The sequence below is a fragment of the Petromyzon marinus genome, chromosome 61 (assembly GCF_048934315.1).
Source record: "Petromyzon marinus isolate PM22_M1 ecotype Great Lakes invasive population chromosome 61, UKy_Petmar_22M1.pri1.0, whole genome shotgun sequence".
In the NCBI taxonomy this organism is placed as follows: domain Eukaryota; kingdom Metazoa; phylum Chordata; class Hyperoartia; order Petromyzontiformes; family Petromyzontidae; genus Petromyzon; species Petromyzon marinus.
Window position 1 is genome coordinate 1,077,101 of NC_133727.1, and position 23,009 is coordinate 1,100,109.

At 51.8% G+C, this 23,009-nt stretch overlaps 2 protein-coding genes across 2 annotated transcripts; one reads left to right on the forward strand and one right to left on the reverse strand.

The window, feature by feature from the left end:
* Window positions 1-271: 271 nt before the first annotated feature.
* LOC142906011 (von Willebrand factor A domain-containing protein 3B-like) lies at window positions 272-11,881 on the forward strand. Its single transcript, XM_076053378.1, has 7 exons — window positions 272-368; window positions 866-1,123; window positions 1,570-1,624; window positions 2,139-2,271; window positions 2,833-2,951; window positions 3,592-3,642; window positions 4,430-11,881. The coding sequence occupies exons 1-7, from the start codon at window positions 272-274 to the stop codon at window positions 4,680-4,682; spliced, it is 966 nt and encodes a 321-aa protein (XP_075909493.1). The 3' UTR covers window positions 4,683-11,881.
* A 111-nt stretch (window positions 11,882-11,992) lies between these two features.
* Window positions 11,993-21,767, reverse strand: LOC142906012 (von Willebrand factor-like). Its single transcript, XM_076053379.1, has 11 exons — window positions 21,727-21,767; window positions 21,199-21,461; window positions 20,224-20,328; window positions 19,525-19,629; window positions 18,687-18,788; window positions 17,671-17,763; window positions 16,852-17,012; window positions 14,970-15,056; window positions 14,134-14,308; window positions 13,237-13,477; window positions 11,993-12,135 (listed from the first exon to the last, which is right to left on the reverse strand). The coding sequence occupies exons 1-11, from the start codon at window positions 21,765-21,767 to the stop codon at window positions 12,033-12,035; spliced, it is 1,476 nt and encodes a 491-aa protein (XP_075909494.1). The 3' UTR covers window positions 11,993-12,032.
* Between the last annotated feature and the right edge of the window lie 1,242 nt (window positions 21,768-23,009).

A 23,009-nucleotide genomic window follows, 5' to 3' on the forward strand; every position in this document is an offset into this window, starting at 1 on the left:
TGAGAGTCCGGCTTCCCCAGAACCCCGAGAAAATGAGACCACCGCAAATACGAGGCGACGCTCAAAGCTCCGCACAGATAGATTCAACAATCCACCGCTGCACTGCCATCTCGTGGCCGCGCCTTGCAGCCCCAGCGAGCTCAACATCTCACAGGGCGCAGCGAATCTCTGCGCGATCCGTCAAACCCGGTTCCTCCGACGCGTCGATTTAGCGACAAAGCACTCGAAGGCGAACATCGCTTCTGAGTGCACTTGAAGATTTCGTGACGAAATGTGCCGATTGAACTTGGGTGCAAGTGAGCCGGCTACGCAGTGTCCCCTGCGAGGGAAAGTCCTCGCCGAACGCGCGGCGGCGTTCACGCTGCAACGTGCGGTGTTCGCTGTCACGCGCTTCTTCCGCAAGGGAGCACGTTTCGCACAACGCAGAACGTGCACGCCGTTATAACGTGGGACGCGCGCCGTTATAATGCAGAACGTGCACACCGTTATAACGTGGGACTCGTGTTGTTATAACGTGGGACGCGCACACCGTTACAACGCAATTTCTGAGCGGTCGATGACGAACTACTTTCTTAAGCTGCACCGCTAGGCAGTACTGTGACAGTAATGCGGCGGAGTAGAGATTCTCATCGTAATCGTGAATGTTGATGGATGGTTAGAACATGAATCCTCACACGCCTAGATTCGATAAATTGTCACGATTTATACTTTTTGGTGGTTCTTTCGGTAAAGTCACGTAGGTATAAAAAAAAAATCACGACGTTTCGGGGGCAACACAAGCGTCCGTTATCAGGTGGGACAACCACAGCAAGAAACAATTGCTGCAATTGCTGCAATTGCTGCAATCGTATTCAGCCCTGAATAGGGAACTGGCTCCCCGCCCCTGCACTCTGCGAGATCATCCTCCAAGGATGGCATTACTGTATTTGCCTGCGATCGTTCTGTCATTCCGACGCAGCCCACACACGCTCCAGCCTCTTGCGGGCCCTGCACGGAGCTGCCGGTGGCTCTGAGGTCAAGGCAGCTGGGTCACGGGCTGCCCTTCCTGAGCCACAGTGGTTGCTGCCAGAGAGTGGACGGCTGCTGGACACGAACCTCCGCAAGGAAGCAGTCGCGCTGGGCGGTCAGTAAGCCATGCGTGCATTCGGGCAATTTTGTGTTTCGTAATGGAATGAAGTTGATGTTTGAACTTAAAAAAGGAGAAGTTGGATGTGTTCCAGCTGGCTCGGTGGCATCATTACGTTTTGGAGGGCTGAGCCAGCACTGTCGGCAAGGTTTGGTCGAGCCTGGGTTTCAGCTGTCTTTGAATAACCTGGGTTCTCCATGGCGCTGCCTTTTGTCAATCCGCTGTTTGACGAAAGGCTGATCTCACGCCGTGTCGATCGTTCCAGGTTGTGGGATGATACTTCATGCTGATCGGTACTGGGTTGATCAAGGGGGAGGCCCGGTTGAGATATCGCTCGCCGCCGACGTTAGCTGCGGAAGAGAATCGAACACAGATCGCCGTGTTCATTGCGCGGCGCGTTAACTGCGGTGCTGCACTGCACCGCACTCTTTCTCGTTCTCCAGAGTTAATGGAAGAGAAGTCAAAAACACCAAAAGCCAAAAAGAAAACCTCAAAAGAGTGAGTTGATAGAAGTCTGCCTTTTTTTATTCATAAGTTTTTCCATAATCGCTATGTACGTGCACTTAACGTGTTCAAGTATTTACTGCATTGAACTTCTTTCACACCGTACGTAGCCAACCGTGCTAATCGGAGATGCAGGGGGAGGACTACAAACTAAACATAAAAAGCAGTTCTAAAGAAATGAGTTTGTCAATCTAAATTATTTAAAAGTTCAGAGCTTTGGTGGCTTACTAATATAGGCAGCAAGAGCGTTCCAGACGGCCGCAGCAACACATCTGAAAGCGTGCGATGCGGTAACCACCGCATTTGTTTGATGGCCGAGCCAAAAGCCGCCGCTGCGAGAACGACCGGAGTTTGCGCGATGATGGTTTTATGCTCCATGACGAGATCAGCGAGGTGTAGTGGTTCGTTTGTGGCGAGCACTCTGCCCGTGTGTGTGTAATGTGTGCGGCCTTATAACAACGCATTAGTTCAAGTGTCTGCTGCCGTCCCTTTCCCCCTCGGGTCACAGCTGGCTGGCACGGAACAGTTTGGTGGCCAAGAGGTTGACCATAATGGACGCTCTGCAGCCAACAGCCCTGCCCGTTTCGGCCACCTACGTTCCCATCCTGGGAAAGAACGTGCACTCCAAAGTGTTCAACGAGGTCTGTCAGATCTTCCTTCTGCTGCACTGTCAAACGAAGCGGTCAAAACATGGGGGTTTTTTCGGTTAGATTTTTTGGGTTACGTAATCCAACCCAAAAGAAAAACTGTATTATGGATGATGTTGGTCGCGAAAGCCTACGTGTTAAACTGAAAGCAGTCAAAGCGCGCGTCTCCCGACTTGCTAAAACAAGCGACGGACAGTGGTAATGTTGACTGACGATCCAGAACTAGTGGGGAGGCAATCTGCTTGTTAGGACACGCGCTGATTTAGTTCAGCGTACGGATAATGTATCGATGCAGCTTCGCTTGCTGTGCTCACCGTACGTTGATGCATTATTTGAATTACGTGTGTGTTATAATCGATTGTTTTCAACTCGTATATGTTGTATGTGTTTGAGCCACATGACAACCACAGATATAATTCATCTTATTGCATAATGACTGCTTGGGGAGTTTGGTGAATCGATGCATGCCAAGTAAAAAGACATGATGAAGATTCTGACGGCAGTGATGATTATGACAACGATGTTGATTATGACGACAATGATCGCGTGTCCCAGATTATGCCACTGGCGTTTGAGTCTCACGGCGGTGCACGCGTGCAGCTGGTGAACCCGCTCGCTGTGAACCTCACTGCTTACGAGGCTCGGCTCACCAAGCAGATCGAAGCTTACGAGAAGTGAGGGGGCACCGCCTTACCGGCACCACTACTCCCATCGATCCGTTGTAATGTCGACATCTTCACAGAGAAGTAACATCCGACCGCTGATCCAACCAGACTTTGGTTCAGCCCCCAAGCACCACCGCACTTAGTCGCTCTACGGGTTTATAAATTCTCCTCTTGGGTCGATTGCATAGAAGCAGTTGACTGACATTTCCCCCCTTGATTTGAACGTTTAAGAGAGTCTGCTGGTTGACAGACAACCGTGCAGAGTGCTTCACAGGATAACTCGTGTTCGTTTAAAATGACCAAATGTGGCGTGACATCACTTTACTTCTAAAAACCTTGCATAGACATACATCGTACTGATTACTTCTCATAGGTGACCTAAACCAACGGGAGCCCTTTTTAACCCGAGTTCAAAACTAAATTTATTTAGTCCGCATTGTCACTAAACCATTTGTGGTAAACTGAACGACGATGTTGTCCTATCAAGAGGCAAATACCCATACTGGAGTGCAGCGTAACATCACCCCATGCAAAACAAAATAACCTTTGGAAGACGACATCACATTATTATCATTACTATGAGATTGCTTCAATGAAAGCTCGAGTTATGTTTTTACAACCGACTCATTTGTTTTTTTTTGTAACACAGACACCTGGACTCGATGGTGTTCCAAGCTCTGCCCGAGAAGCAGAAAGAGAGGTGAGAGTGTGTGAGCGGGGAGCGGCGTGGTTACCAAGTGTGCAGTCGGTGCCACTGCAATCGATGCCTCTGGGCTGGAGGGGCCCAGGTGCTGGCTACGTTGAAGGCGGGAAGGCGTGGGCCACTAGACATAGGCAACGCACGCGACATGTTAACTACCTCGCCTGGTATGCAGGAGGCCGTGGGTTCGATCACCAGCCTGACACCTGTATATGTGGAGTTTGCGTGTCTCTCTCCCCGTGGTCACGTGTTGTTTTCTCCAGGTCTTCCGGTTTTTCTCTCCAACATTTAGAATCGGCGTCACGCGTTTCAGAGTGTTTGGCTGCGACAAATTTCCACGTGATAAGCCACTTGGTTCAGCTATGGTTTGTGACAGCCAGGTCACTTCTGAAAACGAGCTACGTAGCTCAGTGGGGCCTTACCTGGTAACGTAATAAAATGTTAATGAAAAAATGTTGTCCTACCTGATGACGGTTGCTTGTGTTGCACCCGAAACGTCGTACTCTATTATTTAATTTATTTTCTTTATACGTGACTTTACCGAAAGAACCAAAGAGTAATTCCTGCAGTCATGAAAGCTTCAAATCAAGTTTGAAAAAACGTTATTTAATGTAACGTTCTGCACTAGGGTGGCCGTGATTGGTGCGTGTCAAGTGCCCGGCGCACCACCGCAAACCTTAACGTCACCGAACAATGACGTGTTTTAATACCGCCGGCGACAGCGACGACTACGGTCACCGATTTGATGGCGACGGTAACGAGCCCACGGGTGCCGATCACGTCGCAGGTTTGCGCAGGGCGGCCGCGCCCCCTCGTTCGTCGCGCGCCGGGGCGAGCTGCTGGCCGCGTTGGAGGCCGCCGGGTGGCCCGTGACGCAGGCCGCCATCTCTCGCGTGGAGCGAGAGGCGGAGGCTGCCCACGCGCACCTGGAGAAGGCGCGGGAGCTGCGCCGCGCCGCCACGGAGCTGGCCAAGGGCGCTCCGCGCCGCACGAGGCCACGTACCTGCCCGAGGCTCGCCGCCGCCGCCATGGCCCGCTAGGGAGGGTCCGCAGTAGCGGTGGAGGTGGCGGTGGTGGTGGAAGCGGGGTCAGCGCTGTTAGCGATCTGCTGTGTCGTCTGCAACAGCCGTTGTTGGTGATGATAATGGTCATAACCATGATGATCCATAATAGAGGTTTTTTTTTTGGTTAGATCACGTAAATATATAAATGTTGTGTCGTTAAAACCCGCCAACACCTGACACAGCCAACTAGTAAGGGTTGTCACGTAAACAGAACGTGCCAATTCGTCACTAGTACAGCACACCGATGCGTTGGAGAGCCAAGCCACAACATTTACAATCTGAGGACGACGTTTCGCCAGTAATTACAACTAGCTTCATCAGGCGACAGCCAGATTTGTGGAGTAGTCCACCTGTTTTGTTCCTTGTATAGAGGCGTAGATGTGGTGACCACACTTCTGCACGCAAAGTTTGTGGGGGGAGGGGGATTAATGAGTCAATGTACAATATGCATGCGCATTATTCGAGCCCTTTGAGCTTGTTCTTCCTGTCCATTGTGTGTATTAAAATAGCCGTACCAACGGTTATCCCTATTGAAGTATGGTGCCCTGTATAGGCATGCATTTAAACAATGTATTATTTGATGATTCGCTTCCACGCAGCACTAAGTCGATAGCTATCCGAACGGTTTAAAAAAATATATTTTCATTTCGATAGATTCTCTAATTAGTCTTGGCCAGTAGTAGTCGTACTCAGATTGTAAATGTTGTGGCTTTACTCTCCAACACACCGGTGTGCTGTACTAGTCACGAATTGTCACGTTCTGTTTACGTGACAACCCTTACTAATGGGCTGTGTCGGGTGGTGGCGGGTTTAACGACACATTTGTATTTATTTACGCGATCTAACCCAAAAAACAAACTTATATTACGGATGATATTGGTCGCGAAAGCTAAACTAACCATGATGACGATTGCCGTTATAACCGTAATGATGATCGAGATGATGACCTGTTGTGTTGTCTAGAACAGCTGCTGTTGGTGATGATAATGATGATCATAGCCATGATGATGATGATTGCCATTATGACAGGGGTAGTGGTGGTGATGGTAACCTAAACGATGGTGGCTGTGATGATAATGGCGATAACACCCATGATGGTGATGATTACCCTGATGATGCAGGTGATGAATACCACGATGACCTGAGGGTCAATTGTAATTGTGTCGAGTTGGTCCGGTGACTCAGAGGTCAGAGCACACTACGCTAAAAACCCAGCAACCCGAGTTTGATTCCTGGACAAATTACGGTTTAGTACCTGCAGAAAAGCAGTGCACCTCCTTGTCTGGCTTTGGAAGATGTCCCTTAGTTCTGAAGTCGCTTTAGTTGGCAACTTTATTCGATCCAGCAGCACATGTTGTATTATGCCCTGAAAAGAGAGCCTCGTCACACGTGATACCACTTTATTTTTTATTCTCAGGTTGGTATGAGCAGAATTCAGTTAAAAATGTAATGTAATTAATGTTACAGGTGTCACTGTTGTGCAGTTATTGGTGACTGGACTGAGACCGTCAATTCACGACGCTTGAGAAGCCGGGTTGATCACAACTTCGTCTAAATGTGTCTATGGGTCTCTGTGTGAGGTGTGTGGGTCTCTGTGTGAGGTCTATGGGTCTCTGTGTGAGGTCTATGGGTCTCTGTGTGTCTATGGGTCTCTATGTGAGGTCTGTGGGTCTATGTGAGTCTATGGGTCTCTGTGAGGGTTATGTGTCTCTGCGTGAGTCTATGAGTCTCTACGTGGGGCCTATGGGTCTCAACGTGAGTCTATGGATCTCTTTGTGAGTCACTGGTGACCAGACTGAGACCATCAACTCCGCTACACTTGAGAACCCGGTTTAATTAAGGGTGGCTGAAACCCAGAGTTGTACTCTTAACATTGCTGGTTCTGTAGCCTCCCCAACCATCTCTGTTATATTTAAACTGTTCATAGATTTTTTTAAAATTTACATTCAAAACCATGATGGCGTTTGCCAAGATATATAAATATATTTATTTGATACATCCATAAAACTCAAATCAGAGATAGAATTGTGCTTTCTTAACAGCGTTCCCAGGTCAGAGGGGTTGGTTTTTGTCAGCAGTAGACGTTTGTCGTTACAGCGTTGTATTCCAAAAAGCTGCTTGCTCGCACGATTTAAATTTCCATTGAAGACATTCATGAAGTGTTTATTGAGACGAAGGTTTCAGCTTATTGAAGTATTTTCAGGTTTTCTTTGTAGCCGGGTGAAATATGCTTCAACGATGGCTCACATGCAGCGAACTTCTCATGTCAAAGCCTCGTTTGCAAACGTCACGTGGTTTTAGCTGAACGGACGCCTTTGTGAAGTTAAGAAGATGCATCCACCAGGTAATTGCCAGGACCCTATGGGTCACCCGATCGTGGTGCGAGGTTTCCGCTCGACGTTTTAATCGGTGTAAAAGTGGCAAAGTAATCGGGGAGAAACCACACCGAGTCTTCGAGACACTTCTCTCCAGGAGGCTCCCCCATTCGGGACGTTTGGCCGGTCGCGTTCGTGGCAGCGATTGAGTCTGGGAGAGAACTGGAAGAACCCGCCCCGAACAATGCCGCGCGCGTACCGCGTGGTCAACGCTCGCGGATGAATGTCGAAGGCCCCCACCTCTCTGGCCACCCTTAGGGTGCGGTAGGTTTTGCGAGGAGTTTCACAAAATCTGCACGATCGACGGACCCTTCGAAAAGCACGAGATTCAGAGGCTTGCCCCACTGTGCCAACGTGGCCATCTCGTCCCCCCGAACTGACACCGTCTAAAAACTAAACTCCTATAAACTAAAACTTTAAAACTAAACTATATTTTACCAGGCAAGGCCCACTGAGCTATATAGTTCATTTTCAGAAGCGACCCAGTTATCACAGACGATAGTTCAACCGAAGGGGCTCATCACGTGGGGATGTATTGCAGCCAAATACTCCATAAACGCGCTTCGAGTATAAAATGTGGAGGGAAAAACCCGAAGGACTCGGAGAAAAATCCACGCGACCACGGGAAGAGAGACACGCAGACTCCAAATATACAACAGGCGTCGGGGTTGGGATCGAACCTACGACCTCCTGTATACCAGGCGAAGAAGTTAACATTGAGAATAGCAGCAAACCATGCTTTCCCAGCTGATGACGGACGCTTGTGTTGCGCCCGAAACGTCGCGATTTATTTTATTTTATACCTACGTGGCTTTACCGAACCAAAGAGCATTGAGAATAGGTTTTCCCCTTTTAATGGCAACAAAACAGCTGTGTTATGTTAAAACACCAAACTGAAACCTTTTACAAGGAATCATGTTACTGCATGAACCACAATACTTGTATTCAGAATGCAAACAAAAAACATACTCTGATAATATATGTGGCATTGTCTTTGAAACGTATTGGTCCACACCAGAGATAGCTTTCTTTAGTCTCAGACGGTGTTAGACCAGAGGACACCAAAAGGCGAACACAGCACACAGACAATGCCACTATCAGAGTAATGAGAGCTCGGGGTGAGAACTTCATCATGGGACCTCCTTTGCCAGTACCAAAATATGAGAATAGGTTTTCTCCTTTTTTCTGGCAACAAAAAGGCTGCGTTAAGATGTTAAAGAGGCCAAACTGAAACCTCTTACAAGGAATCATGCCTGCATTAACAACAATACTTGTGGTCAGAATGCAAAAAAAGTTAACATTTTTTAGTTTTTGTGGCGCTCCCATCAGTGAAGCTCTTCCACAACGAGAGAGGTGGCTTCTTCAATGTCCGGAACTCCCATTCCATTATTGGCCCCTCTGCCGCCTCCAATATCCTTGTTCAAGTACAGTAAAACCTTGGATTGCGAGCATAATTCGAGAATATGAATTCCTGCAGTCACGAAAGCTTTAAATCAAAATTAATATGTATTTACATTTTTTGCTCGTCTTGCAAAACACTCGCAGACCAAGTTACTCGCAATCCAAGGTTTTACTGTAGATGTTTGAGTAACTATCGAGTGTGCACAGGTGGTGCGGCTTGTGGCCGGAGGGGCCCACCCAAACACTGGGGCTACAGAGAGGGCCGGAAGTTGGTCACCCGTTTTCTGTCGTTCACAGCAGCACCGTGCGAGCTTTTATCGACATCTTTGTACGCATGTTGGACTTCTTTACATCTTTGTACGTATGTTGAACTTGTTTATCGACATCCTTTGTACGTATGTTGAACTTGTTTATCGACATCTTTGTACGTATGTTGGACTTCTTTACATCTTTGTACGTATGTTGAACTTCTTTACATCTTTGTACGTATGTTGAACTTGTTTATCGACATCTTTGTACGTATGTTGAACTTCTTTCGCACCGTAAACGTAGCCGAACCCGTGCTAAAATCGGAGGTGCGGGGGAAGGACAACAAACTGAACACGCAAAAAGTAGTTCTAAATAAATTAGTTTATCACTAGATGATTTCAAAGTGCGTAGCTCCAGTGGCTTCCTAAGATCGGAAAGAAGAGCGTTCCAGACGGCCGCAGAAGCAGCGCATCTGCAGTGACCGTCTTTGTTCGATTGCCAGCCAAATGTCGCTGCGAGGACGAGCGGAGTTGGCTGAATGATGGCTTACGACGTGATCAGCGAGGTATCGTGGTGCACTTGTGGCGAGCGCTTTGTGTGCGGAACGAGCGCGATGTTCTTGGTTCACGCCACCCCTGGCACCCATCGTTCATTCACCTGTCTCACCGCTCGCGGCGTCATTGACACGTCGTCGCATTTTGGACTCTTCCAGTGTTCTAATTGTACGATGTAGTCGATGTAATCGTGCGACGTGCGTCTCTATCCCCCCAGGAGACTCGTGTAAAAAATGGTTGTCGTGACGTTGTTTTTTACACGCTTTTTATTATTAACTCAGTCTGTTGTCGTTGTATGCTCAAATCTTGTAACTCAATTTGAACCCACTTTCCAATGTGGTATCGACTGCAAACTTGGTATACTTATGTCATACTGATGACAATACTATATTATATCATAAAAATAACACTTTTTAAAGAGTTATTTTTTATGTTATGTTTCGGCTTGGGTCTAATTTTCCACGGTAAACTGACGTTGACTGTAATTGACTACGGCCCCCTTACGTTGTGGCAAGCTTCGGGGCCACTTCCTGGAGTCGTGGAGTTCTTCCATTACTACTAGTACGGAACATTTCATTAAAGCGTGTTTAAAAAAAAATATTTCTTTAAATATTATTTCTAGTTGCGTCTGTGGCAGCGGGGGAGGTGTCCTGCCTGCATCGCCGTGCTGAATTTGTGCATTTCTAAGAAAGTTTAAAGCTCCACTCCGCCCAACGGGGTTGGTTGTGACCTCGCTCGCGTTCGGCTCCGTCACTCGGGGAAATCCGTGGATCCGGCGTCCGCCTCGAAGCGCGCGCGCGTGCGGTGATTGTTGATGAAGCGATGGGACGCTCCACGTCGAGCGCAGGCGCCCACGATTGCTTCCCATACCAGCCTCGTGAGATTTTAGTGTCGTCGAATCAAGGGGGCCGGCTAGGGAGACAGCCGAGGGGGGAGAGAGGGCTTTTGTGTGCAGCTGCCAAAGGCGTAGAGGAGGGGTTCTACAATTTCCGGTGTTGGTACTTTTGAGAAGTGAATAATTGACAACTAGGAATTGAGAATTTTATTTTATTGTTTTATTTTCATTATTTTATTTCAATTCTACGTGACTTTACCGAAAGAACCAAGAAGAAGAATAGGAATTGATTAATAGGAAAAGGTTTTTGGGTTAGATCGCGTAAGTATAATTGTGTCCGTTACCAGCGAAACGTCGTACTACTCAAATAGTGAATGTTGTGGATTTACTCTCCAACACGCCGGTGGGCTGAAGTAGTCACTCATTGGCGCGTTCTGTTTACGTGACAAACCTTACTGATTGTGTCGGCTGGTGGAGGTTCACGACGCATTTATACTGACGCGATCGAGCCCCTGAAACCTTGACTATGAACAATATTGGTCACGACAGCCTCACCACGTGTTAACCTGACTCGGGGAGTGTATCGGTGGCGGTTCATGGCCCAGAGGTGAAGGAGGCAACAAAGTCCACCTCAGATTTTGCGTTCGGGCTATGTTATAACGCACGTGGGTGGACTTGTTGATATTATTGGAACGTAAAGGCAGCGGTGATGGTGATGCCGTGCGAGCCGGGGCTCGCATCAGAGCAGTTGCCCTAGGAAGTTTGCGCCATCTGGTGGAGACAGCTCTGATGACGAAGCCACTTTTCCATTTAAAGCTTTCATGACTGCAAGGATTCATCTTCTTTGGTTCTTTCGGTAAAGTCACATAGAATGAGAATAAAATAATAAATTAATAAAATAACGCAATAAAATTCTCACGACGCTACGAATCTTAACGTTCATTGAAGTTCTGTCGTCCCGACAGGTCTGTTCCTTTCACCTGAAGGCCACTTGTGTTGTGGCCGAAACGTCGTGAGAATTTTATCGCGTTATTTTATTAATGTATTATTTTATTCTCATTCTACGTGACTTTACCGAAAGAACCAAAGAAGACGAAACCACTGTCATCACAACAGTCCGGTGTCTCAAACGAGTCCCCCCCCCTCTGCCAGCTCTTTTAGCTGAATCGGCTCCACCAGAACTTGTCCTTACCCCCACCGCTGCTGTACCGAGATTGAAATTGTGCAATGTGAAAGGGGCAGCTGCACAAAACTCGATGACGAAGATTTTTGGGGAAACTGGATTTGGGTGTCTCGCTACATGGCCCTGTCCACCAAGAGACACTTCTTTTGAACAAACGCTCTGCCGAGTTAGCAGTCGGCTCCCATAACGCTCGACAAATCAATGCCCCCACACCTCCCTCTTCCCCCCCACCCACCACGACGACACCGAACGGCAGCAACTGGCGGCGGGCACAAGGGTCCCGGTCGACCCAACCGTGCTCTTCACGTTCCTCGTCGCTCGACGTCTGATGGCGCTCACCCCATGCGAATCGCCGTTTCGGACGAACGCCACCCACACCAAGCACGAGAGCGCAGATACAATCACCATGGACTCGGTCATGCTTGCAAATATACTTTATTGCTGTGTATATAATTCTTTTACCACCTCTTTATTTTACCCCCCCCCCCCGAATCCCGCTCAATTATGCCTGCGATCACGGCAGTGAAATCAACGGCGTCAAATGTGCACTCGGGCAAAACAACTACACGAACTAAAAACACACAAAAAATTGACGAGAACAAACGCCGGACTGGATTAGATTGGATTAAAATTCGATTGGAATCGTGTCGGTGGCCCTAAGGAGGGGGGGGCGGGGGGGCTTGCGGGCGATGCGAAATGTACAGCTGGAGGTCACGAGGTGGGGTTTCTTCACTTGAGCATCAGGATCTGCTGCAGGGTGCCGTCCACGTGCATGGGATTGTTCGCTCCGCACTGCGACGCATCGCACTTGCAGGCAGCGACCATCTCGAATCTGCACGACAGACGGCGGCGGTGGTGGTGGGGGGGGGGGGGTCCGGCGTTAATAACGACGGCAATCGACGCTCGGGGGGCCTTTTGTCGCTCGGCTCTGATTGGATGCCACCCGCCGATTTGGGCATGGCCGGGCGACGTACGGCGTGAAAGAGGCTCAACGTGCGTGCATGTTGGTGGTGGGGATTGTTTGAGCGTACTTCGCCGCGCGGGTCAAGTGTGGGTTTGCGAACGAGGTTCTTTAGAACAAAGAGAGGTGGCCGAGTGGCCTCGTCGTCATCATCAGTCCTGAACAATCCCACTGCTGCATGAAGGCCTCCCCAAATTGCCGCCATATCTTACAGTCCAGTGATGCGATAACCCATCCACAGCTCTCGCACATAATCTGACTTCATCGTTCCATCTCCACGGTACACGTAATTTAGTTACTCTCCACTATGGCTGCTTGTGTCCACTGCACCAATGGGAAATTAATCCTGTCCCGTTCCGAGATGTCTGCAGGTTGGAGGGTGCTGGGTGTCCCGTTCACCGCTGAATCTCGGAACGTGCAAGCGGCTCGGCGTTACATTTTATTTATAGAGGCGTAGTAACGCCGTTGTTTTTAAAGACATCGTTACTCACCGCAGAGAACCGTAGCAACACAACCGCCACACTACGATAGCTTGTGGGAGCCTCCGTACCAATAATATTTTACTTTAGTTTATCTTCCGATTCCGTTCCGATGACGTACACAAACATCCATCATCGGAATGGGAAAGGGTGAAGAATCCAGTGGGACCGCGGTCACCGATCTGAAACACCCATGGCGCGCATCGTAACGCCGCTGTTAGCTGTCTCGCGTCACCGCCATCGCATCGGATATCCGCCAGGCTACTCCCGAGGCGGTCCTCCGGCTCGCCCACCAACTTGGCCGCGGACGTAGAAATGTCACCGATCGACTCCAACCCACAATGCGGACGGAGGAGATAACCCGCTCCTTGTCCAGCCCGCGCGTACGAGACACACTTTTCTATCTGACGTGCGTCTCGTACGGGAGGTTTAGTCTGTTAAAGGGCGGATGGGGTGGGAGTCTCTGTCGGCGTGAGCAGCGGCGGGCGCTCACCTGTCGATCCTGGCACTGCCGTCGGGGCACACCATCTCCACCTCGACGGTGACGGTCTCCGTGGCGGAGCAGCAGGAGCACTGCTTGGTGTAGACGTTGGTGGCGGCGTCGAGGACGGAGCGCGAGGAGCAGGCGCCCTCGCAGCCCGTCACGTTCACAGAGTCGCGGCTCAAGCAGCCGTCGGCCGACATCAGGGACTGGCGCGAGAGCGTCACGCCGCAGTCGCTCACCGGCGAAGGCCCTGGGTGGGGTGGGGGGGTGGAGAGAGACGGAGGAGGCGGAAGGTCGCAGGGTGAGCGGGGGACCGACCGGCATGGCGAGAGTTGCTGCGCGTGAGCGCGGCCGCAAGGCTGGCAACGGGCTACAGGCCGATGGATCTCTGCGGAGTGCTGGGCACGGAACGCTCTCTCCCCTCTGGGTTCGGCCGAGATACCCTCCCCTCTCTGTGGGGTCACGAGAGGCACTCTAATTACTGTCTCGGTAGGAGACACCAACAGCAGGTAGACCGATGGATACGGTTGAATTTGGGGGAACCCCTGTAAACACAAAGGTCCCCCGTGTAGCCTTAACAGGCTGTCGGGGCAAGTGCTGTTAGCGAGCAGCAGCACCGATGAAGGCCGGCACGGCGCACGAGGGGGCGGGCGGCCAGCGCCACGCCCCGGCCGCCTTCGTTCCCCGAGTGGCCCCGTTGAAACACATCGCACCGAGCACTCGTTCTTCTTGAGGCCGAGTGGATCCAGCTAGGGGAGGCCCGGGAAGGCCCAGGGACCGGTTCAGACGATCGTCGCCGGGCGTCCGTGGCCGCGAGCGGCACTCGGACCCCGGGACGCACCGATCCGCATCCCCCGCCCGTCGCATTGCACCGGGAGACACGGCGTCCGCCGCTACGGGGCGAACCTCTGTTGCAGAACTGGCAGCAGCCGTTGGCGGAGTAGGAGATGAGATCGAGCGGGCAGCTGGGGTCCACGGGCGGGCACTGGGTGACGGCGCACTGCACGTAGGCGTACCCTCCGGCCAGCACGCACTCGCAGCGCGAGCAGCCCTTGGTGTCCAGGCTCCAAATCTGGCCGACCTGCGGTGGTGGTGGTGGTGGTTGACGGAGACGCCGCGACGTTAGAGATCGGCGGGCGGCATTGCTGCATCGGTTTAAGTGAAATCCGATGCAAAGTGATGCGTTGCGCAGGGGGGCGACGCCCGGCACCGCCGTCTCCTGGCCACTCATCGCGGCCCCACGCCTCTAAAACCCCGGGGTGATCGCCCAGTTCAAGAACTAACCACGCTTAAACCCCGCTTCGTTACCAGAGACCGGATGAGATCGGGCGCGTTGAGGGCGATTTTATTGCGGGTTGCCGGTTACCGAATGGACAGAAACAGCGGCGTAGCTTGTCGAGTGTGCAGGGGGTGCACGGCGCTGACCCGCCCCTAACGGACGACCGTAAAACGAGCATCGTCATAGGCTCATCCGATCGCTCCTGCAGTCTCATTGAGGGTTCTATATCGGAACTGCACCGGGGCTCTATGGGCCGGAGTGGCCCAGGTGCCGAGCTACACAGAGGGGTGGGTGGTGTGGGTGGGTGTGGGTGGGTGGGTGGGGGGGAAAGGTGAACAAGGCAGAAGTCTCATTGCATTCTTGACGCCAGGACCCCCGTGGCACCGACCGCGTGACGCCATGGGCCACGGAAAGGAAAAGTCCGCCGCCGGTCGTCGTTTGCCGCCGCGACGCTTCGCCGTACCTCGTAGGTGGTGCCGTCGTCAGCGACGCAGCTCGTCCTGACGCACGTCCCACAGCACTGGCCCTCGACGGGGATGTAACTCTCTCCCTGCGGGACCGAGGAGAGGTGGAGAACGGCACGAGTTAGCAAACCCCGGCTCTGTGCGCACCAAAGTATTTCGTCGTCGTTGATTTCTCGATGTTACACCACACACGAGTAGAGAGCGAGAACAGAGTCGCTGTTCAAGGAAGACGCAAGGGTCAAAAAAACACAGAGCTCCTGACAAGATTGAAAACTCATTTCTTTAGAACAGATTTTTTTTGCGCGTTTAATTTGTTGTCCTTCCCCCGCACCTCCGATTATTCACGGTTGGCTACGTACGGTGCGAAAGAAGTTCAACGTACGTACAAGTGGCTACCAGGAGCGGTGAGAAGCTGTAGAGTTGGGGCTATGCCAAGCCAATGTAAGGGTTAGGACACAATAAAAGTTGCACTGCTTAGGACAAAAGTGAGGACCAAACAGATGGTGTGGGGAGTAAAACTCTACAGAAGGCAAACTGAGCCGCTGTTTCACAAGCAAGTTTAGTTAAGTGATCTTAGTATGCATGGGTAAATAGAGTTGATTACTTTGTCACAATATTAGCAAATAAGTTGGTATACACACATTGGAGAGGGAAAACAACATTCCTAAATATTGTTTCCTAGGAAAATAAACATTCGGTGGCCACGGTGGCTGAGAGATGTTAACTACTTCGCCTGGTATACAAGAGGTCGTGGGTTCAATCCCGACCCTGACGCCTGCTGCTGTATATTTGGAGTTTGCGTGTCTCCATCTGCATGGTCATTGATTTTTCTCCACGTCCTTCGGTTTTTCCCTCCACATTTACCATCAACGTGCGTTTAGATTACTTGGCCGCGATTTCTACTTAAGCCACTGCGTTGAGCTCAGTGGACCTTACTTGGGAAAATAAAAAAAACACGTTTTAGTTTATATGTATCCTGACACCAGCCATGTACCTTGTGATCGCCGGCACACAGCGTGGCGACGGTTATTTACGTCGCGATTGCTGCACACTTGTGGGCAAAGGGGCAGCCCTGCAATCTCTGTGCTCTTGCCGCTGCCGGCGGAACGGCCTCCGCTCGAGAGACCTCAAGGGAGCGCCTCTGGGGGGGTATTTTGGCCGAATCTTCCACGCTGGCAAAGCATGTCGAAGAAGAGTTTGGAGCACTACCCGCTCTCTACAGCACCAAGCTGGGACTACCCGCTCTCTACAGCACCAAGCTGGGACTACCCGCTCTCTACAGCACCAAGCTGGGACTACCCGCTCTCTACAGTACCAAGCTGGGACTACCCGCTCTCTATAGCACCAAGCTGGGACTACCCGCTCTCTACAGCACCAAGCTGGGACTACCCGCTCTCCACAGCACCAAGCTGGGACTACCCGCTCTCTACAGCACCAAGCTGGGACTACCCGCTCTCTATAGCACCAAGCTGGGACTACCCGCTCTCTACAGCACCAAGCTGGGACTACCCGCTCTCTACAGCACCAAGCTGGGACTACCCGCTCTCTACAGCACCAAGCTGGGACTACCCGCTCTCTACAGCACCAAGCTGTGAGACCTGCCGATCAACGAACTCTGGCGGAGACCCATTAACACTGCCGGGTGGTCACATACGGCGGGGGGCAGGATTTGAGAAACCCGCACCGTCGTTTCGTCCGCCGTGCCGGGAGACGGAATGGAACCGGCGACCTCGGGATTGCAAGTCCAGCGCGCCACGCACCGCTGACAATCCTTTAGTCCCAGAGCCTTCACCGACGGATGAATGGGCGGATTGACCGATCGACGGACGGACGGACGTGCAGACGGACGGACGCAGGGAGGGGATCAACGTGCGGACTCACCGGCAGGCAGTTGGGGCACGACGTGTGCTGGCACAGCACCTCGTACTTGCTGGGGCCACCCTCGGAGGCCATCACGCAGCTGCAGTCCGTGCAGAGTCCGTCCTTCCACGTGTCCCCAAACTGGTACTGGATGCCGTTGTAAGTGCAGAATTCATCGGAGACTGCTCCCGGGCAAAGGAGGCAAGGGCAGGCGAGGGGAGACGGGTGGGGGGGGGGGGGGGGTGGGCAGGGGAGAATCGTCGCAATCGTAATCAGAATCTGCAGGAATCCGATGAGCTATGAAGCTCTTTGGCCGCAGGTGTCCAGTATGGGCAAGTCAGGAAAGTTACAACGGCAAACAGAAAAATAACAACGGCAGAAGCAAAATAAGAGAAAACATAAGCGACTCACTAAATATCGATGGGCAAAATAGGGATGGACAGGAGACCCTTTTGATGAATTAAATACAATCCAACATCGACTTGCATCGAGACCCACTCATACAGAGAGACCCAAAGAATTGCTGAGTTACATAGACTCCGATCCTTATACACTTATTTAGACTTGCATAGATACTTGGATTTTGATAGTTTTATACAGAGAACCATGGACTTACTCAGAATTATAGACTCAGGTCCTCATAGAATTACACAGAGTTAGATAGACTTAAGTAGGCTTACACAGAGGGTCATCGATTTATAGAGAATGACCTCGTTTGTTGTCCTTCCCCCGCACCTCCGATTAGCACGGTTTGGCTACGTACGGTGCGTAAGAATTTCAACATGCATAGACATCCACACAATTAGCCACAACTCGGCATTTGCTGTGCCGTAAACTCACCGCATGTACGGATGGTGCAGTTGCAGGTGTCTTGATAATCCACGGGGTGGGTTCCAAGTGGGCATGGCTTGGGCTCCACGCATGGGCGGCACACTGCACAATGACAAAGATCCACCACCACCTTATAGCCTCAACAGACTCTTGGGGCAAGTGCTGTTAACGAGCACACACGCGCAGGGACGAAGCTCACAACCTCGTCGCCTTTCAAGAGGCTGTTGAGGAAAGCGCCGCTAACGCGCCAAAGCACCTGGGTGGTGTGGCCGGCACGGCACAAGAGGTGGGTGGTGTGGCAGGAAGCCAGTGCCCAGCCACCTTTTTCTTCCTAGTACAGTAGAGCCCCTCTTAACGACCACCCCTGTTAGCGAGTAATCGCGTAACGACGAGCCTCCATAGAGCCCAATGTGGTGTATAGTGTAGTGTATAGTGTAGTGTATAGTAGTGTAGTGTATAGTAGTGTATAGTAGTGTAGTGTATAGTAGTGTAGTGTATAGTGTAGTGTATAGTAGTGTATAGTGTAGTGTATAGTAGTGTAGTGTATAGTAGTGTATAGTGTAGTGTATAGTAGTGTAGTGTATAGTAGTGTATAGTGTAGTGTATAGTAGTGTAGTGTATAGTAGTGTAGTGTGCAGGAATCGAACTCGGGTCGCCAGGTTCGTAGCGCAGCGTAGCGCTAACCACGACACCACCGCTCCCACACAGACACACGTACACACACACAGACACACACACAGACACACGTACACACGTACACACACACAGACACACGTACTCACACAGACACACGTACACACGTACACACATGTACACACAGACACACACACAGACACACGTACACACACAGACACAGACGTACACACATGTACACACACGTACACACAGACACACACACGTACACACACGTACACACAGACACACACACGTACACACACGTACACAAACGTACACACAGACACACACACACGGACACTGCCCCCTGCACTTGCACGGTGGACGTCGCCGCCGCGTGGGCCACTCACCGCACTCGCACCGGCGGCAGCACTCGTTCACCTGCACCTGGACGAGCTGCTCGTTGGAGGCGCAAGACGTCACTCCGGCGTCGCACAGGCTGTAGTCGCACTCTGCGAGGGCGCACACGCACGTGCACACACGCACACGCACGCACACACGCACACACACACACACGAGTCTTGCTCAGCCCGGTCGGTAACACTGCTCTTTATGCACGACTTTGGAATTTCAGGTGTTTTTCACCACCTTGATAGTGGCAAAAAACGGGTCCCATCGATATTGCTGCACGCTTGGCCGATTTCAAGACGCGCGTTGGAACTCTCCATCTGTTGTGACAATAGTGCTGTTTGGGGCTGGCCGCTTGGCGCTTCGGCCCCGTGCCCATGCGGGCGTGAGCGCTTGTGCGAACGTGTGCGCGTGCATGTAGACACCACGGTCCCGTACGTTGTGGCAAGCTTCGGGGGGCCACTCCCTGGAGTCGTGGAGTCTTCACATCACTAGTACGGTACATTTCATGAAAACGTGTTTAAAAAAAAAAGTTATTTTAAATATTACTTATTCCTGAACACTTTCAAATGTCCTGTTATCCATCCTACATGTGTCCAAGTAGTTCCAGTTTCCTTCTCATCACTGCCTGCATCACCAGGCATGTATGTTGTATGCATGTTGACCTTCTTTTGCGCCGTACGTCACCAACCGCACTCATCGGAGGTGCGGGAGGGTGGTGGTAGGACAACTAAACGCAAAAAGCAGTTCTAGAAAGAAAAAATCAAGTAAAAATAATAAATGTTTTTGCAACGTTGGCCACTTTTTTGGACGCAGCAGTTAATCTCCTTCTGCACTTACCGCACTGATACTCGGAGCAGCAGTCGCCGGGGTTGACCAGGGCCAGCTTCTGGTAGTCGGCGCACACGGGAATGACGGGCGCCGGGCACTTGTCTGGGCTGCACACTGGGCGCGGGAGGGCAAAGAGGGGGCGGATGACGTGAAAAATGAGGCCGCACGGGAGGCTGGGCCCACTGCTTGACCCGATGGGGGGCAGCAGCACTGTCGGTATGACATCACGTGAACCTGACCCAGACTCCAGAACCAAAGGGTATGGATTCCTGCACAGTCACAAAAGCTTCAAATCGAGATTGACAGCTCGGACTCCCAAACCCTGATCCCGGCCCAAACTGTGAGCACAACTCTTTAACTACGACTGAGAATCAGACACAACCTCTACGCATTAATCCTAACCCTAAAACAAAACAAAACTCTACGCATAACCCAAACTCCAATCCAAACCCGATGTTCCAAAGAAAATTCGAACTCTTGACCCAAACCCTCTCCATGGGTTGTAGGGTGGAGTTTGCGGGGGGGGGGGCATCACCCCGCCCCAAACTGGACACCTTTATTAATTTGTTTTCAGTAGTTTACGATTAACAGAAAAAAATAAATTCATTATATGCACCCGCCCAAATATAAGAGGTCAAACTCCACCTGTGACCCTAGCCCAAACGGTGGCGCGATCGAGGCGAGCGATTGGGCGTTTGACGGTCTCACCACAAATGTACTTCTTGCAGCATTCCCCTGGGTTGGTCACCACCAGCTCCTCGTAGGCGGTGCACACAGGCAGTGGCACCACAGGGCACAGGGATTCGTCGCACACTGGGGGGGGTGGGGGTTGGGGTTTTGCGGGAGAGCGGACGCAGCACAACGGTTTATTGTTGCTATCATCATAGACGCGGCACGGCAGTTTCGCGTTTGACCGCGCGATGCGTTCCCGTGAGGAAAAGCGCCGCGTCAGGCGAGGAATTGACGAGTCGCTGAACCGCCATTTGAACACTTTCAACTTGGCCTGCAGTCACCACCGCGCGGCGGGGACGGAGAGCTGGGACGAGATCACGCCGGCCGCATTACCGTATCATTCCGCGTGCTGTATCGCCGCAGCGCTCAAGAAAGTAGTTCGTTGACCGTTCAGAAGCTGCGTTAGGACGGCGCTTGTTCCGCGTTGTGCGGAAAGTGTTCCCTCAGGGAAGAGCTGCGTCGTAGCGAAACCCGCGTTGTCGTGTCACGTGAACGTCGCCGCGCTATGCGAGGAGTCACCGTAGCCGGGAAAGCTTTGGTGAGGGTCGTGCTTTATTTTCGCAGTGGGAGGGGGGGTGACAATTGTCGTGCGTGTGTGTGAATTGGCGTTGGGCTTCGGTGGCCCGGTTATGATGCGCGCATTGCGTTGTTCAATACGCGCGTCGAGAAATTGCGTACGAGCTCCCGGACCAGGATAGGGAGCGGTATTCTCCGACCGAGCAGATCGGCGAGAGAGGGGGGCGGCAGTCTGCAGCACATCAGCTGGGGCGCCCCCCCCCCCCCGGGCCGGACCTGCCAGCCACCTGTTTCCGTGTTACCTTGAGCGCAACTAACACCGTCACCTTGGCCAAAGGGACGGTCGTTTATTCTACATCCTGCCCCGGGGACGACATCGGTGATAACCCGCTCCCCCCCCACCCCCCCCGGCGAGCGTGCCGAGTCGCCGCTCACCGCACTGGTAGACCTGGCAGCAGTCCTGCACGACGGTGAGGAGGTTCTCGTAGGAGCGGCACACGGGCTGCCCGACGGCCGGGCACTCCTTCGCCTTGCACACGACGCCGTGGTCGCACGTGCACGTGCACACGCTGCACACGTCCTCAGGGTTCACAAACACCTCGCCAACCTGGGGGCGGGGCGGGGGGGGGGCGTGGGGTGTCGTCACTGCAGCCCTGCAATCGATTTGTTCATGCCGCTGCTGGCGGGATGGGTCTTCTCTTTTTTTTATTTATTATATATACAGCGACGTTCATGCAAATTTCACCTCGCAACACCGAGGGACCCACAGGCAGACTGGAAGGCTGCTGGAGGCTGTTGTCGGCACCAACAATTGCTCCGCAGTTTTCGATGCATTAAGACGTCTTCAGCCACTTAGTTGTCATTATACATGCGGGAGGTAAACCGGAGCACCCGGAGAAACCCCACGGGTGCGAGGGAGCAACACACTATCCCGCACAGAACCGATAGATGATATCAGCCCACAACGCTTTGCTGTCCTGCGTTCTGGTGGCGAGCCAGGGCATCGCACCACGATGCCCACGGCGAAGGGAGTCTCTCGCAGCATTTTGTCATCCGTGTGGTGATCCACCGACCCTCGCTGCTGCCTCCACAGTGTTGGGTTACAGGCCACGTGCGCCACCACCGCTCATCTTAACTACAGAGGGAGCTCTAGAGAGCCAAATGTCTTATGAGTGGAAGTGCACACACTTTATCCTGCTGATCATCGGCTAACCACGATGTACCAAATTGGATTTTAGCATGGACAGAGACCACTAAAAATCAGAATATTTATTCAGACTGGAGGAATCCAATGAGCCATGAGCTCATTTTTTTGTTTGTTGCACAGTTGTCCTGTGGGACACCACTCTCTCAATAGCCACAACGGGCGAAGGAGCCAGCAACCTGGCGCATTGACAACTCCGGCGTGCTAACCATTCCACCGCTGTCGCAGGAGCTGGGGCCGAAAACTAGAAGAAGAAAATCAAACTCAGAATGAAGGAGGTGCTGGCTGTCGCACCCCGTGTGTTGGGTGTTGCGCGATAAACGTACGTAGCGCGACAGTCCCAGGGCGTCGTAGCACGCGGGAGGCTGAGCGACGCAGTAGCCACAGCATTCGCCGTCGGGAATGAAGAGGTATTCGCCCTGATGAAAAATGATAACGTAAGAGGCGCAACGAATCGGCAACATTCGCGTGCACAACATTTACGAGATCTAACCCAATAAGCCCGTACCATGGGTGATATTGTTCGCGAAAGCCTTACGTGTTAAATTTACAAGAGGCCCAACCGGTGCACAGGGTGAGCTGAAAGCATTTGCTTCCATGAGCCCTGCCTAGCCACGCCCACTCAACCGCTAGCCCCGCCCACACCATGAGTGGCTTTTTCCAATATTGCTTTTTTATTTTCATGAACGTGTTTGTCTTTAAACCACGTTCACCGGCTAATCCGTGTGATCTGTCTCCAAGCGTCCATCTCTCCGTGTTAATTTGCCAACTTTACGGTTTTTGTTCCACATTGTTTAACTTTTCTAGATTTGAAGCTTTCGTGACTGCAAGGATCCATGCTCTTTGGTTCTATTCGGTAAAGTCACGTAGGTAAAAAATAAAACAACAAAAATCACGACGTTTCGGCCACAACACAAGCGGCCTTCATTGGTACAGTATATCTTTTCAAGTAGTGGTACCCTAAACTTTCGCAGCACAGGCGGGTGCACTGCCGGTGCCGATCACTGTGCTACACCTTTCATGATGATAAGTCCGCCAATCA

Excerpts from the sequence above, each read along its gene's own strand:
- LOC142906012 (XM_076053379.1), bottom strand. The coding sequence starts at position 21,767 with ATGCCCTGGCTCGCCACCAGAACGCAGGACAGCAAAGCGTT. Across the intron at positions 14,309-14,969 it reads ACGACGGCACCACCTACGAG|GTCGGCCAGATTTGGAGCCT; the intron begins GTACGGCGAAGC and ends CCACCACCGCAG. Across the intron at positions 13,478-14,133 it reads CTGCCAGTTCTGCAACAGAG|GGCCTTCGCCGGTGAGCGAC; the intron begins GTTCGCCCCGTA and ends CACCCCACCCAG.
- LOC142906011 (XM_076053378.1), top strand. The coding sequence starts at position 272 with ATGTGCCGATTGAACTTGGGTGCAAGTGAGCCGGCTACGCAGTGTCCC. Across the intron at positions 2,952-3,591 it reads CAGATCGAAGCTTACGAGAA|ACACCTGGACTCGATGGTGT; the intron begins GTGAGGGGGCAC and ends TTTGTAACACAG. Across the intron at positions 3,643-4,429 it reads CCCGAGAAGCAGAAAGAGAG|GTTTGCGCAGGGCGGCCGCG; the intron begins GTGAGAGTGTGT and ends ATCACGTCGCAG.